The 16947-nt window shown below is 37.8% G+C and overlaps 1 protein-coding gene across 3 annotated transcripts in view; it reads left to right on the forward strand.

The window, feature by feature from the left end:
* The window catches only part of RAD51 (RAD51 recombinase), a 26404-nt gene continuing 9457 nt past the window's right edge, over positions 1-16947 (forward strand). Inside the window, exons 1-6 of one of the 3 annotated variants that reach the window (XM_058541251.1) lie at positions 14-247; positions 849-930; positions 3409-3511; positions 5488-5625; positions 11306-11423; positions 12636-12727. In XM_058541251.1, coding sequence (XP_058397234.1) covers positions 3425-3511; positions 5488-5625; positions 11306-11423; positions 12636-12727 — 435 coding nt within the window. In that variant the 5' untranslated portion in view covers positions 14-247; positions 849-930; positions 3409-3424. Of the gene's footprint in view, positions 248-848; positions 931-3408; positions 3512-5487; positions 5626-11305; positions 11424-12635; positions 12728-16947 lie in introns of all 3 variants that reach the window. The other 2 variants (XM_058541253.1, XM_058541252.1) reach the window with 2 other exon arrangements.

The raw sequence follows: 16947 nt of genomic DNA on the forward strand, positions 1-16947 counted from the left end.
GGGTTTTCCGAAAGCTGCCGGACGGCGCGCGCGCTGAGGGCTGAGGAGAGGTGAGACGGGCTCCGGGGCGCGTAGTCGGGAGCTGAAGCTCACCTGGGTTGTGTGCAGGGGCCAGAGCAAGGGAGTAGAGAAGTGAGGCGCAAGCGAGGGGGTCTGGAGTCCGTCCGGGGTCGAGCGCGCCCGAGCCAGCGGAGGGAAGTCGGAGCGCGCAGCCCGCCCGGGAGAGTAGCGAGCGCCGCAAGCCAAGGTGAGTGTGTAAGGCGCAGACCGGGCCCCTTTCCACCGCCGGGCTCGTCCCTGCGTTAGCCGGACCGGGCCCCGGGCCCTTGCTCCCCCGGCCGGCTTATGGGGCCCCTCTGCGCCGAGAAGCTCCAAGATGGCGGGGCGGAGCTGGGGCGTGCCCGGGCACATCGACCTTCGGACCTCGTTGTGGCAAAACAGCAGCGGACCCCAGTCTTTAGAGGTGGAAGCAACCTTAGACGGCTTCCTTTCCAACCCCTGCTTTATGGGCGTCGGCGAGGAAGCCAAGATCCGGGGAGGTGTGGTGACTTAAAGTCACAGCTGTTTCATGTCGGGGCCAGGGTTTCCGGATTTCTGGTCAGTCTTCTTTCCATTACACCGTGTTTTGCTTACAAAGTACCAAACTCCAATTGCCAAAGGGAAATTTTCGTTATCTAATGCGGAAGACCTTTTAGTGATGCCTAAGGAACGATCTGTAGTGAGGTTTGTTTTTTTTTAAACTTCTAAAGTGAAGTGTAATATGTATGTGGAAAAGTGCACAAATCAAAAGTGTACACAGCTCCATGAATTATTAACAAAATGAATATACCTGTGTAATCACCACTCAGGTAAAGAAGTAGAACGCTGTCAGCCCTGCAGAAGCCCCGCTTGTGCCCCCTTGTCTAATACTCTCCCCGCTTCTCCCCAAAGGTAACCACTATATTGACTTCTAACACCCTTGACTAATTTTGCCTGTTTTTGAATTTTGTATAAGTAATACTGTATATTTATATTTTTGTGTCTGGCTTTGCTCAACATTCTGTCTGTAGATTCATACGTCTTTGCATATAGCAGTAATTCTTTTTCGTTGTTATATTGTATTCCTTATTCATTCTACCCATGGTAGACATTTGGGTTGTTTTTAGTTTTTGGCTTTTATGAGAAAGGCTGCTGAGAACATTTCTGTATACATTTTGGTGCACATGTGTGTGCTTTTCAGTGGCTAATAATACAGAGTAGTGAAATTCTTGGGTCATAGCATTTGTCTATCTTCAGCTTTCACATTGAATACTACTTTTCCAAAGGTGTACCAGTTTACACTCAAACCAGCAGTGTTTGAGTGTTTAGTTGTTCCACATGATTGCTAACACTTGATATTGTCAATCTTTTTAATTTTAGCTATTCTGGTAGGTATATAGTTGTATCTTGTGGTTTTAGTATTTAATTTCCCTGATTCTTAATGAGGTTAAACATTTGTTCATATGTTTGTTGGGCCATTTGACTATCTTCTGTTGTGAAGGCCTTGTTCACATCCATTGCCTGTTTTTCTCTTGGGTTGCCTGTCTTGCTGATTTGAAGGAATTCTTTATATATTCTGGTTATCAGCCCCTGGTGTATATATGTGGTAAATATTTTCTCCGCTCACTATAGTTTGACTTCATTCCCTTCATGGTGTCTTTTAATGGATAGAAGTTCTAAATAAAAGTATAGTCTAGTTTTTCAGTCTTTTCGTTTTTGGTTATTGCTTTACGTATCTAGTTTAAGAAGTCTTTCTCTGTCCCAAAGTTGTGAAGATATTTGTCTATATTCTAAAAGCTTTGTTTTTCCCATTACACTTAGATCTATAATCTACATTGGAAATTGATTATTTTTCTGTGGTATGAGATAGAGATCAAGTTTATTTTATTCTATAAGGCTATCCAATCAATCCAGTACTATTAATTGAAAAGACCATCCTTTCCCCATTACTCTGCAGTGCCATCTTTTCCGTAAATTATGAAGGGAGACATTTAAATTTAAATTATGTTCAGCTGATTCGATATTTGGACTTATCATAGACTCACATTATGCTAAATCTGCCATCTACGAGATCTGTATCTGTACCAATCAAGAACAAATGGTCATGTCAAGTCTCTAAGAATGGAGATTTCATACCTGTTATCTTTTTTTTTTTTTTGTGAGGAAGATCAGCCCTGAGCTAACATCCATGCTAATCCTCCTTTTTGCTGAGGAAGACCGGCTCTGAGCTAACATCTATTGCCAATCCTCCTCCTTTTTTTTTCCCCCAAAGCCCCAGTAGATAGTTGTATGTCATAGTTGTACATCCTTCTAGTTGCTGTATGTGGGACGCGGCCTCAGCATGGCCAGAGAAGCAGTGCGTCGGTGCGCGCCCGGGATCCGAACCCGGGCTGCCAGTAGCGGAGCGCGCGCACTTAACCGCTAAGCCACGGGGCCAGCCCAATATCTGTTATCTTTTGAGTTAAATTTATCCTGATTGTTAAATTGTCCAGGTTGTTTTGGTGTGATTTAAGTCCATTTATTCTGTGGACATCAAGGCTTGTTCGCTTTTACTAATACCTCCTGAAAATAATTAAAAAATTTTTTTGTTCTCAGTTCTTCTTTTCAACCTGAGCAATCTTAACTCTATCATAATAACCTGACTTGAGCTTTGGGCCTTACGCTCATCTGGAATATTTCAGACTGAGCAGGGTACTTGCATGTTATTTATTCATTTGTGCATTCATTGAGGTCTGTAATTGATTAATATGGTGATCTTTAAATTTCATACACTCCTATCAGAAGCAAAATGTGTGACTACAAGCTATGATTCTTGCCTAAGATGAGAAGTGCCTTTCTCATCCCAGTCCATTGTTTCTGTCAGAAATGGAGGCTTATGGGCAGTCATTATGTACCTTCATTTCACTCCTGTCCCACCACCACCCCCAAACCCCGCTTGCTGGAAGGGAACAATGGAACTGAAGCAGTTTAATCTTTCATCATTTTTTTTTTTTTTAATTTTAAGTAGAGTCTCAGAAAGTCTGCATTCATTTACCAAATATTTACCAAACACTTAACAGTTATGATGTATTATAGGGTGTATACAGATAAATAAGATTTGGCCCCTACCCTCCAGGAATGTGAAGCAGGGGACCAGGTGAACATAGTTGATCTAGTTAAGCTGTGCATCTTTAAGAAGCAAAATAATCCTGACTCTTCTTAGTCTTTCTGTTAGGACTAGCTAAGTGGAAGGGAAAGCTGATGAGAGATTTGTTCTTTTTCCTGCCGTGGGTAGGTCAGTGATGAGACCAAAAGCCTAGCAAGTAATTCTTCAGAGATTTATTGTAAAACTAAGTTTGCAGCTCTGTACTTTCTTTAGTGTTCTTCCTGATGGCCATCTGTATTTTTCAGTATTGAACACTGAGTAATGGCTATGCAGATGCAGCTTGAAGCAAATGCAGATACTTCTGTGGAAGAAGAGAGCTTTGGCCCACAACCTATTTCACGGTTAGAGGTATGTGCTTAGTTGCTAATTTTGGAATTACAATGCTGAACTAGATTATTCTACCTGTTGGGAGAAATCACAACTTTTACATATACTATTGGTGTGCTACCTAAGGTCAAGACCCAAATTAGAGTTTTCAGGAGGGTTGTCAAGGATCCTGTGGGGAAAGGCTTAAGATAGTTGCTAAACATGTCTGTCCAGATCACTTCTTTTGTCGAGAATTCTCCTACTTTATCATTTTTCTTTCTCAGAGCTGGATTGTCAGAAACTAAGAAACCCTAGGATCCCATGGTGGAGTCTCTGTTTGTACTATGTATGAAATTACTGTTCCGGGAACTATAGTGGCTTGGGCCAGCTATGTGGGAAGGAGAGAAGAGCAACATCTCTCCATTGACCCAGTCCTGTGCTGAAGTTACTAGGAAGACAGGTATCATAGACAGGGAGAAGGGCTTGAGGTGTTAAGGAATAAGAGCCAAACTCCAATTTAGGACTCTCTACAACAAGAGCTGGGGCCTTGGACTATTTCTGCCTGCTGTACAGAGGCCCCAGTGTGAGGGCAGCTGACTTGGGCTGAAAGAAGTAGGAGTGAAAGCAGAGAAAGCCTTCATTCTTCTGTTTCTTTATACATATTCCTCCCATCCCCAGCCGAGCTTCAAGACTCCAGAAGTTACTTAAATGGGTTTGTGATAAACATTAGAGAGTTCAGAGTCATAACTTTTGGTATCGTGAGCATCCTTATACACACATATGTATTGCTTATCACTTAAATATTAATAGCAGACATGGTTTCTGTGGGCAGATACTATTCTCTCCCCTCCCAAATCTTCCCTGACCCCCAGATACGTATACATCCCCCCACTAACTCGTGCTCTCCCAGAAGTCATGGTTTCGATGACTAGTAAAACTAAAGTTGACTTTGTATATAAGGAGAAAGAGGTGCCTTTGGGTGATTTGTTTTGAGAAGTATGGTATATAAGTCCCTGACCAAAAGTAGTTTTCCCCATTCTTAACTCAGTTGTTAGAGCAGAGCTTTCCAGTCCATGTGCTACAAAAAGGATATCGGTATGCTAAGATACTGCTCTTAGCTCTAGGGCAACCTGATCTGTTTACCCTAGCTTAGAGTAAATGATAACATTTTTTATGCGTGCTTGATATGGAAAACACTGGTTTAAAGTGGCCCTTTAGGGTCTAGGGTCTCAAAGTTCATTTAGAGTCCCAGTCATAAAGGGTTGAGAGTTACAGGTTTATTCCCAGTGCTTAGGAACTACTGATTTAATCTTAATTCATGATAACTGTCCATGATAAGAGTTTTAATATACATGGCATAGGGCCCGTGGCTTAGCGGTTAAGTGCGCACGCTCTACTACTGGTAGCCCAGGTTCGGATCCAGGGCGCGCACTGACGCACCGCTTGTCCATGCTGAGGTGGCGTCCCACATACAGCAACTAGAAGGATGTGCAACTATGACATACAACTATCTACTGGAGCTTGGGGGAGAAAAAGGGAAAATAATAATAACAATATACATGGCATAGTGCTAGTTTACAACTACTGGTTTTGATAATAAAAAGGTTGATAATTTGTTTAAATACTTCATATGTAGGGCACACTTTTCTTTCTTTTTTATTTATTTATTTATTTATTTTAATTTTATTTATTTATTTTTTCCCCCAAAGCCCCAGCAGATAGTTGTACATCATAGTTGCACATCCTTCTAGTTGCTGTATGTGGGACACGGCCTCAGCATGGCCGGAGAAACGGTGCGTCGGTGCGTGCCCGGGATCCAAACCCGGGCTGCCAGCAGCGGAGTGCGCGCACTTAACCGCTAAGCCACGGGGCCGGTCCATGGGCACACTTTTCAAAGCTTTTGCATATAATATCACAGTTCTCAAAAAGAGCTCTGTGAAGTAGGTAGGGCAAATACCTGCACTGGACAGATGAGAGAACTGAAGCTTAAATTTATCCCTGGTTTTCTTCACTTGTAGCAGTGTGGCATAAATGCCAATGATGTGAAGAAATTGGAAGAAGCTGGATTCCATACTGTGGAGGCTGTTGCCTATGCACCAAAGAAGGAGCTAATAAATATTAAGGGGATTAGCGAAGCCAAAGCTGATAAAATTCTGGTAAGTACTGCTTATGTGACCTAGGGAGGCATTAGTGGGAATAGTACAAAAGGTATACAGTGAAAGGTGGTGGTCTTCCTCCTTCCATCCCTCATTGTGTCATCCTGTCCCCCTTTCCAGAAGTGACTGCATTACCAGTTAATTATCTTTGTATGTGCCTCCTTGCATAAATTGAGATTTTCTCTAGGGAATTGCAGTATCATGGGATATGACATAAATACTGCCAAATTGACTACCCCTGTGCACTCCCACCAGCAGTGAGTGGTATGTACCTTCTCTTTCTAGGTATTGTGATCTCATGCCTTAGAAATATATTCATTAGTATGCAGCCACTAAAAACAGTTTCAAAGAATATTCATTGACATAGGAAAATGTTCCTGATATAAGAAAGCAGGTTAACAAAAGATGTGTGTGTGTGTATGTATGTATATATGTGCTTGATTTTTGTTTTTAAAATGTGTGTATTTGGGCTGGCCCTGTGGCTTAGCGGTTAAGTGCGCGTGCTCCGATCCCGGGTTCGGACCCCGGGCGCGCACCGACGCGCAGCTTCTCCGGCCATGCTGAGGCCCCGTCCCACATACAGCGGCTGGAAGGCTGTGCAACTGTGACATACAACTATCTACTGGGGCTTGGGGGGGGGGTAAATAAATAAATAAATAATTTAAAAAAATGTGTGTGTATTTATGTATAGCACATACACTGGGGATAAATACACTAAAATTTATTTCTTGATAGTAAGAATGTAAGAAATTTTTATTTTGCCTCAATTTTCTGGTTTCTACATTTTCTATAATAAACATGTATTACTTTTAAATAAAAAAGCTGTTTTTATTGCTTTAATATTAAAGTCATATTAATTATTATTAATCATAATGTTTTATATTACTATTAATAATAATATTGATATATTATTACTGTTGATATATATTAATTAGGCTCTTAGTGTATATAATCTGTTAGTCAACTAATCACAGGCAAGAAAGTCAACTAATCACAGGCAAGATTCTTTAATAATGACGAGAATATGATTTCAAATCATGAGCTTGCTTTTTTTTTTTTTTTTACGTTAAAATGACATAAAAATGATTTTACTGGCTTAACAAAAGTGAGGTAGTAACTTAATAATCCTTTATACTGTATAGCACTTTATCTTTGAAATCCCATCTTTTTCATATATATTGTCATTTGGCCTTCATAACAACACTGAGAAAGATAGGTAGGGCCAGTATTATCTGTTTTACAGATGAGGAAGCTTAGGCACAGTGGTTCATTTATTTATCCAAGGTCATACAGATGATGGCAGAACTAAGACTAGAACCCAGTTACTTTCACCCTGTTATACTATGATCCTGTCTCATCTCCTGCCAACGTCTTACAGCTACTCTTTATTTTTCTTGCTTTGTATTTCTTTAGCACTCATGATTCCCCATGATTACATTTTATTTTATGCACTTATCCTTTGGTATTCATCTAGTTATACAGTTTGATTAGCTTTACCCTTGAAGTTTTATATAGTGTAAAGCAAATATTTATATATAAAATTATATTTTCATATTTTCTATTGATTCCTGTTATAGTTTCACAGAAATTTTCTCTGAAAAAGAATCTTCAAAAGCCAAAGAATCTTCAAAAAGAATGCATTTGTTGTTATCGGGTAGCTTCAGTGCTTGAAGTTCTGCCATGTAACTTAGTCAAATGGACAATATCTGAGATTTGTTTATATTTATTTAATATCTCATACATTAATATATGCACTACCCAGTAAATTCTGTTTTATTAGGTATTATACTAAGAGCTGTGAATTTTAAGCACTGGCAGTGCTGTTATTCCATTTATTTAGTACCATTCTATAATAGTAAGTCAGTCAGGGCTCAAAAATTATAAGTAGTTCTTAATTTAAGTCCTTAGAGTAAAGATGTTGCCATCCATGGAAGTATGAAATCGTCATTTATTGGATTACTCAAATAAATAAATGTTTGTTGAAACGGTGACTTAATTGGAAATAAGAGTTCTGAGTCCCTAATACCTAATTGAAAGATTGTGCTATTGACTAAGCCAGTAGGTGGCCCTAAAGTCTATTGTTTCTTTCTGGGCATCAGTTTTTGTGTCTGAACAAATCCTGACAGGGTCTTTACTTATGCCTTGTGAGATCTTAGTTTTAAAAATCAAATCTAATGTTCTGCTTCTGTGAAAACATAAATACAAACTTGTAATAAGTGAAACGAGATGTGCAAAGTGATACAGAAATGTCTTTTTATTTTTCTCCTTTAATTTCAGACATTTTATATTATGAGTTTCTGGTGGGTAAACATTGTGTTATTTGCTTTTAAAGGTTAAAGAAGATTTGGTCAGTCACAGTGGCTATTCCATCCCATTCCCCCAGAGTCTTTGGAACTGAGACTTTCAGCAAGACTATCCTTGTCACAGTGGAGAAAGGAAACTAAAGAAAAGAAAAATCCATTTTCAGAATATAAATCAAAGTGGCTAAGAGAGAAAGATATTGTGAATGAAACAATTCATTGAGAAGCTGCCAGATTCTTCTGTGGTCTTTTTCACATTTTCAAAGTTTAATGGGGCTTTTGTTGAGCTCTGCTCTCTTGGTGCACTATGATAGCACTGACAGATTCAGCATGGATATTTTTTGTAATATTTTCCTTTTACCTGCCATTCTATGTAGTGTCCAAGGGTTTAGTAGTTCTTGGGTATTGAAAACTCCAACAGATTTAAGACTTCTGCCTAGCACAGATGAAAGCAGGCTTATTATGTAAGTGTAAGAATACTAAAGTTCTGCCAAATTGCAGTTGCATAGTTTTACTTCAAATTTCACTTTGGTTATAATATTCTGTTTTTTTGAGAGCTCATAGACTAGAAAATGTAGAGGTTAAAATGACTAGAAGGGAAAGCATCTCCTATGAGTATTTTTTCTTCAACATTTTGTTATTAAAATTTTTGAACTTACTGCAGAACTGAATTTTACAGTGAACACTTAGATACCCACCACCTAGACTCTACCATTAACATTTTAATATATATTAAATTTATATTTATATCACCTATCTATTTATCTTTGCTTTATCACCTGTCTATTTATCTCTTTATCCAACGATCAGTCTGTCTTGGATTTTGTTATGCTTTTCAAAAAAAGTTGCAGATGTCAATACAATTCCCCCTAAATACTTTAGCATATATTAGCTAGAGTTCAATATTGGTTGATAGTTTCTTCCCCCCTCTCTTTGGTATTTTTATTTTCTAATTTTCATGAATCTTCATGAATTTCATTCATCCTGAAGATAAATAGAAGTTATGGGAAGAGACATCACAGAAAAAAGAAGGGAAGAAATTCTCAAAGAAAGAATACAAGAAAATTTCCCAGAGCTAAAGGAAGCAGAAATCTTACATAGTGAGACGCACAACTAGACACATCATTGTGAAATTTTAGTATACCCGTCATAAACAGGAGATTCAAAAGGTTTCAGAGAGAAAAAACTAAGTGACCTAAAAAAACAAAAATCAGAAAGACGGGACGTTTCTCATCAGAAATATGGATGGTAGAAGGTAGTAGAGCAATGCCTGCAAAGATCTGAGAGAAAATAATTTTTTTTATTGATGTCTTAATAGTTTATAACATTGTGAAGTTTTAGTTGTACATTATTATTTGTCCGTCACCATATAAATGCCTCCCTTCACCCCTTGTGCCCCTCCCTCAACACCCTTGCCCCAGGTAACCACCAAACAGTTCCTGAGAGAAAATAATTTTGAACCTAGCCAATTCTATTGTAACAATATTATTAATCAAGTATTAGGGCAGAATAAAACATTTTCAGAAATATAGGAATTCTGAACATTTTTCTCTCATCCACTCTTTCTTAGGAAGTTACCTGAGAATATACTTTACCAAAATGAGGGTGGAAAACAGGATCTAGGTTAGAGTGGCTCCAACTTAAGTACTCAGTGAAGGAAGGCTCAGGACAATAGCTAGCCTGGAGAGCAGACAGCCCAGTTTGGAGAAGGAAAGGACATCTTCAGGGGGAAAGAAGGAGTCAATAGAATACATAGTAAGATTGAGAGGCTGGAAAATTTGAGAAATGATAAAGTCAGAATACTAGAGAAAGACATGGCTCAGATAAAAAAGCAAGGTAAAATGGAGCATGATTTTGAAACTGGTGGTGTATAAAAAAATTTGAGTTTGAAAGTAGAAACCTTCGAGAGACATAGAGTTAACATTGGAACCTTAGTGAAAGAATTGTATTTCTAGCACACCATTTGGTTCTGCAGTGAATTATATTTACAAAGCTATAATATAAACATGGTAATGAATTTTCAAGAGAAGTATTAAGTAGACAAGTTTAGAAAATAATGCAAACCCACTACTCAGCTGTTCACTGATTTTTTTCTTTTCTTTGTAGAAAATTTTGAATTACAAGTTTAATCTCTTTACTTGCTGTAGATTTATTCAGTTTTTCTTTCTGTTTTTTTTTGGTAGTCAAACTCAGATAATTTATTTTACTGAATTTAGATTCAAATTCAACTAATCATTCAGTGCTTTGGCTTGGATTCCTTTTCTACTTGAGTGAGTTTTGATAGTTTGTGTCTTTCTGGGAATTTGCCTATTTCATCTAAGTTATCTGATTTGTTGGCATAGAGCTTTATTTTTGTAAGGTTAGTAGTAATGTCCCCTCTTTCATTCCTGATTTTAGTGATTTGAGTCTTCTTTTTTTCTTGGTCTAGCTAAAGGTTTATCAATTTTGTTGATCTTATCAAAGAACCTACTTCTGGTTTCATTGATTTTCTCTATTATATTTCCATTCTCTTATTTCATCAGTTTCTGCTCTAATCTTATTTCCTTCCTTCTTGCTTTATGTTTAGTTTGCTCTTCTGTTTCCAGTATCTTAAGGTGGGAGCTTAGGTTATTGATTTAAGATCTTTCTAATATAAGCATTTACAGCTATAAATTTCCCTTTAAGCACTGCTTTTGCCACATCCCATAAGTTTTGGTATGTTGTGTTTTTCATTTTCATTCATCTCGAAGTATTTTCTAATATCCCTTGTGATTTCTTCTTTGACTCATTGGCTATTTAGGAGTGTAATGTTTAATTTCCACATATTCGTGAATGCATTTATTTTTAAATTTTGGAATGAACCTATAGACTGATCATTGAAGACTTATCAATGACTACAAAATAGGATATAAATGTTCTCAACCTTGACAGTGTAAAAAAAAAAAGTACAGCTGACAGATGGGAAAGTAGACATGGAGATAGAAGAGATCAAAGGAAAAATGTCCTCATTTAACGGTGGTTGAAAGTTAAGATACAGTCTGTGGTTGATGGAACAGGACACCAAGCTTTAAATGTGTTGTTAGACTCTGTACTATATTGTTAGATTTGTCATAAATCGGGTGAAGTACACATGTGGGTCTCTAATTTTTTTTTTTACTACATGAATGTGTTACTTGAATTGGCAATTAAAAAATTAATCTTTGTGGAGTCTCTAAATTAGTTTATCCTTTAGTTTCCAGAGAGATAAAATAATCCTAGAACTAGAACTACTGGTATTTTGATGACTTTTTACAGAGACATCATTCTGGAAATTTTGTTAGATGTTGTCTCTTCCCACTGTATGCCTGGTTCTTGTTTTACTAAGCATATTTTGTTGATTTGACATTTCTTATTTTTCCCAGACTGAGGCAGCTAAATTAGTTCCAATGGGTTTCACCACTGCAACTGAGTTCCACCAAAGGCGATCAGAGATCATACAGATTACTACTGGCTCCAAAGAGCTTGACAAACTACTTCAAGGTGTAGTAATCCCTTACCCTATGTTGTGAACTGCAGTTAGCAAAGCATCCAGGTCATAGAACAAGACTAAAGTATTTGGGTAGAATTTATGTGTTAGATATGATTAAGAGATAAGAGAAGTATCCACACTGAAGAAGTAAGACTGCAGCAGGGTGGAACCTGACTTATAAAATACTAAAATTATCTTCCAGTTAAATAATTTAATCTCCATTTAATATTGTATCCAGAGAGTAAGCTCCCTTTGCCTAAAGAAATAATTATAATTATAACCTACTCTACCACAAGGTTGAAAATCTGATGACTGGTTAAAACACTCCATGTTTGAATACTACATTATAGTATCAATACATTGTAGTACACGCTAATCTTCAGGACTTTATAGAAAGCTGTAAAGTTTTTGAACTTTTGGAAACATTGCTGTCCTAAATTATTGCAAAATTAGATTTGGTTCTTGTTGCTTCCCCAAATATTTAATCATTTAAGTTTTCTGTTTTTTAGGGTGCAAAATAGCATGAGTTCAGGAATCACACTCAAACTTGAGTGTTAGCTCTCCCTCTTGTCCCCATTCCCAGCATTTGCTGGCTGTATTACATGGTGCAAATTACTTAATATCTCTACGCCTCAGTTTTCTTATCTTCATAATGAAGATAAAAAGACTTCCTACCTTATAGGTTATTGGAATTAGATGAAATGATACATATAAATACATAGCACAGTGCCAGGTACACAAGAAACATTTAGTAAGTATTAGATGATATTATTATTTACAATTTTTTTTAAATGACTGCTTATTGACTTGTGATAGTATAGTTCTGTGTCTTGATTGTGGTAGTGGTTACATGAAGCTACAGATGTGATAAAATTGCATAGAAGACACAAATGAGTGCATGTATAACTGGAAAAATCTGAATAAGCTCTGTGGATTGTATCAATGTCACTTTTCTGATATTGATACTATACTATTGTTATGTAAAATGTTAATATTGGGGGAGGCTGGGTGAAGAATTCATGGGACCTCCCTGTACATGTCTTTGCAGTTTTCTACAAATCTAGAATTATTTCAAATAGAAAGTATTTTAAAAATTACTGCTTGTTGAAAATTAGATTTCCAAATTATGTAAACATCTTTCTGATGAGCTCCAAGGACATTTCTTTGATTCTTGTTTCTAAACACTGTATTATGCTAAGAGGTGTTTCTTATTGCTCTTTTAGGAGGAATTGAGACAGGATCCATTACAGAGATGTTTGGAGAATTCCGAACTGGGAAGACCCAGATCTGTCATACATTGGCTGTAACATGCCAGGTGAGCTGTTGGGGCTCTCACTAATCAAATCAGCAAGAATGAGTTGATTCCGGCTATTTGCAAGCATCTTTTGGGCTGGACATAAAAGGCACTTTCTCTGTCCTCAAGAATCCTGTAGACTCCTACTGCAAAATTCTTCCACACTGTAAGAAACTTCCAGATCATTGATTTCAAATACTTTTGTACCATCTGCTAGGCCTCCCCTGGCTTTCACCTGTCCTCTTCACTAGTCTAGATTTTATGATTCATCATTAAAGTTATTCCTTTACAAATACCCTCAGATTTACATCCCCCACCTGAAGAGATGCCAATCTTAGATGAATCCTATCTGTCTTCTCAGTGCCTATTCCCAGATAGTCAATCATACTGGAGAAAAATCATAACATAAAGCTGATTGGCTTCACTTAAATTCAAGGTGACAAACTAGGTTAACATTCAGTCAATAATGTTTGGCAGATCTACTGAATTTCTCCATTTAGGCATACTTTTTCCCACTTAGTAAGACAACTATCTCATACTTTCTCCTTTCTCCTCAAACCTTCATGCTTCTCTTCAACCCTCACTCTCAGCCAATGACCTAACTTGCTCTTCACTTCAAATTTATAAATCCACCTACATTTATACCCATCTTTTCTTATCTTAGATTACAATGGAGAAAGTGTCTCTTTTCCTCTCAGAGGCCCGTCCTACCAGTGTGATCTGGTTATCATCTCCTGCCACCTTCTCAAGGACTCTACCCCTATTTTCTCAAGGACTCTACTCCTGTTTTCTGCTCTGCCTTTCTATTAGATTGTCCTCATCGGTATACAAACATGCCTATTTCCTCCTTTAGGAGAAAACCTTTCCCGGACTCCTTCAGTTTCTTCTTCCTTTACTTATGCTCCCATTCATGGGTGGATTTGGAAACCGACACAGTGAGTTAAATGATGGCCCTTAGGCCATCATCGCATTTAAGTAGTAGATACAAGAGTCAAACCAGACTTCAGAGCCCATGCTCTTAAAGATTAGAACCTGCAATTGGCTTGTTCTCTGCTACATTGCTAGTCAGTGCTCGGCACTCAGTAAATACTTGTATGGATGGAGATGATAAAATAGATGTCCTAAGGCATACCTGATATATTATAAATGGTATAGAGGAAGTAGCATAACTATTTAAGGAAGAGAGAGGGATTACTTCACCCTAGAGTAATCATAGAATACTTTATGGAGAAAAAAGATTGAACCAGACTCCTGAAGAATGCTAAATTTGAGCAGGTAAAGAAATTAAAAATCATTTAACTGCAGGGAATGGTATGAACAGAAGTATAGGGTACAGGGAGGCATAATGTATTGAGGAGAAGACAATAAACCATTTACTTAGCTCAGAGGTTTTATTTGGAAGAGTTGTAGAAGATAAACCTTAAAAGGACACATTAAGACCATATTTTAGAAGGTCTTGACTGCAGTATAAGAAGTTTAGATTTGATTCTGTAAAGAGTGGGGATCATTCAATGTTTTTCTTTTTTTCTTGCTGAGGAACATTATATCTGAGCTAATATCTGTTGCCAATCTTCCTTGTTTTTTGCTTGAGGAAGATTAGCCCTGAGCTAACATCTGTGCCAGTCTTCCTCTACTTTATATGTGGGTTGCCACCACAGCATGGCTGACAAGTGGTATAGGTCTGCCCCAGGCGTCTGAACTCGTGAACCTAGGCCGCCCAAGGGGAACGTGCCAAACTTAACCACTACGCCATGGAGCCGGCCCCCATTCAATGTTTTTCAACTGGAGAGTAACATAAGCAAAATTTTCAAAAATATTCTGGTAGCAACCTGTTGAATGTATTGAAAGGAAAGGCGAGAGCTGAGGATATTTGATGTATGATTATTACAAGCTTCGCTGATCAGGACTAAACTAAAATAGTCAGACTAAAGGGATATAGGCAGAAGATGTACAGTCCTACATCGCTTAAAAATGGGGATATGTTCTAAGAAATGCATCATTAGGTGATTTTGTTGGTGTGCGAACATCATAGAGTGTACTTACACAAACCTAGATGGTATAGGCTACTACACACCTAGGCTATATGATACTAATCTTATGGGACCACTATCCTATATGCAGTTCCTCATTGACTGAAGCATTGTTATGTGGTGCATGGCTGTAAAGGGCAGCACTTAATGATTGACAATAAAAAATACCCCTCAGCCCAACGGTGTATCAATTTGATAAACTCTAAAAAGGATTTAGGAGAGAGAGACAGTTTTTATGGAAAGATGAGTTCAAGTTTAGAGATGGTGAGTTTGAGATGATGAGACAACCAAGTGAAAATTTCTAGCAGTATTTAGAGATGTGCAACTAAGTCTTACATAGAGAAGTAACATTGGAATCTCTGAAAAATGAAAGATCAATGAGAGAAAGAAGGCTATAGAAGAGAAAGTAACCCAACTTTTCACTATTTTGCAACTTCAAGCAATGTTGTGAGGAATCCTTTTTCCTCTTTGAGTGGGATCCTAGCATGCCCTGGCTTTAAGGGTATGCTGCTGTGAGTGGCTGGCCCACAAAGTACCCTGGAACCTGACTCATTCCCATGGGCCAACTCTTAAAATCTTTTGAGGCTTTATTACAGTTTTAGGTATTTTGAAGAAAATGGCATTATTTTAATCTAGATAGATTATACTCACTTCTCCTATGGACACAACTTATTGATGGAGTTCTAGAACAACTGAAATGAAATCTGCCTTGTTATATCATTATGATAGAGGAGGCTTCCCAGTATCTTTCCAGTCTAGTATGAGTTTTTATCCTCTCAATAAAGTAACAGTAGTTCTTGGACCTCATTTATGAATTTAGATATCAAATATAAATTGTTCTCTTTTGTGTTTTTTCCCTTATAAAACAAGTTATCAACTATCCTTCATAATTTATTCTGTGTCTAAATAGCACTTTATCAAAAAATATTTGTTACATCGATGTAATACTGTGCTATAGGTAAAGATGGTATGTGCCATAAAACAATAGGAATTTTGGGGGCTGGCCCGGTGGCATAGTGGTTAAGTTCACATGCTCCACTTCAGCAGCCCAGGGTTTGCAGGTTCAAATCCCGGGTGCGGACCTACGCACTGCTTATCAAGTCATGCTATGGAGGCATCCCACATAAAATAGAGGAAGATGGGCACAGATGTTAGCCCAGAGCCAATCTTCCTCAGCAAAAAGAGGAGGATTGGCAACAGATGTTAGCTCAGGGCTGATCTTCATGAAAAAAAAAAGGGGGGGGAATTTTGTTAGTACCCTGTATCTTGCATAGGGTTCACATTTAGTAAAACACGTATCTGTAGAGACTAATGTAATGAGACTGATTTTCTCAAGTCACCCAAGAAAATCTGTCTCATTTTTTTCGTGTTATGATATGTCCTTCATCAGTCACCACTTCTGCTTGAAGCAGTGAATGCCATTTCTTGAAATAGGAAAATATTCTGGTTCTTTATGAATACAAGTTTATCTCACAGCAAGAGATAGTCTCCTGTTTTTCTCATCATTTTCCTTTCTCTCGTCATTTTAATTGTATTTCTTGCCTCTATTGCTCTACTGATCTTTTCATTGCAGACCAAAATGTCACCATATGTCTTATGAGACAGCCAAGTTAGGATTCCACGTAGACCTAAGCCATTGTTGGCTTTCCTCAAATAATTCTGAGGAGGAGAGAGCTGGGGGGACAGGAGAACTTTTAGGATAATAAGGGAGGACGCATTGAGAAGAAGAAGAGTGGTAGTAAGCCATGGGAGCTATAGCTTATTGCCTGAGCACCATTAGAAAATTGTTAGCTAAAGGAAAATAGGACTGTTTAAAATGTCACCCTGACATGGGTCATTTGACATGGTGTGTGACATTTTTAAATAGAAATGTTTTCCCCCATGTTTTGACAGGAATTCATGTGAAATAAATATTTAGAGAACAGTACACAATATCTATAGTTGCCAGGGTAAATCAGCATATCACGCTGATGTTCTTCAGTTGTATAAACAGACTCCTATCCTGGGAATGTTTATTAAGTAGTGAGATAATGCCTGTCAACAATAAACTGAAGCAAAATTCTCAAACATGTTCTCTCTATAAAAATAACTGAACATTCACAGGTGGCCAAACAACTATAGATCTTTGTTGTTTTTGTTTGTTTTTTTCAGAGAAGAAATACTAATTCATTAATAATAGAAAGGATTACATTTCACCAGCCTAAGAGCTGG

This window comes from Diceros bicornis, chromosome 5 (assembly GCF_020826845.1).
Source record: "Diceros bicornis minor isolate mBicDic1 chromosome 5, mDicBic1.mat.cur, whole genome shotgun sequence".
NCBI lineage: Eukaryota > Metazoa > Chordata > Mammalia > Perissodactyla > Rhinocerotidae > Diceros > Diceros bicornis.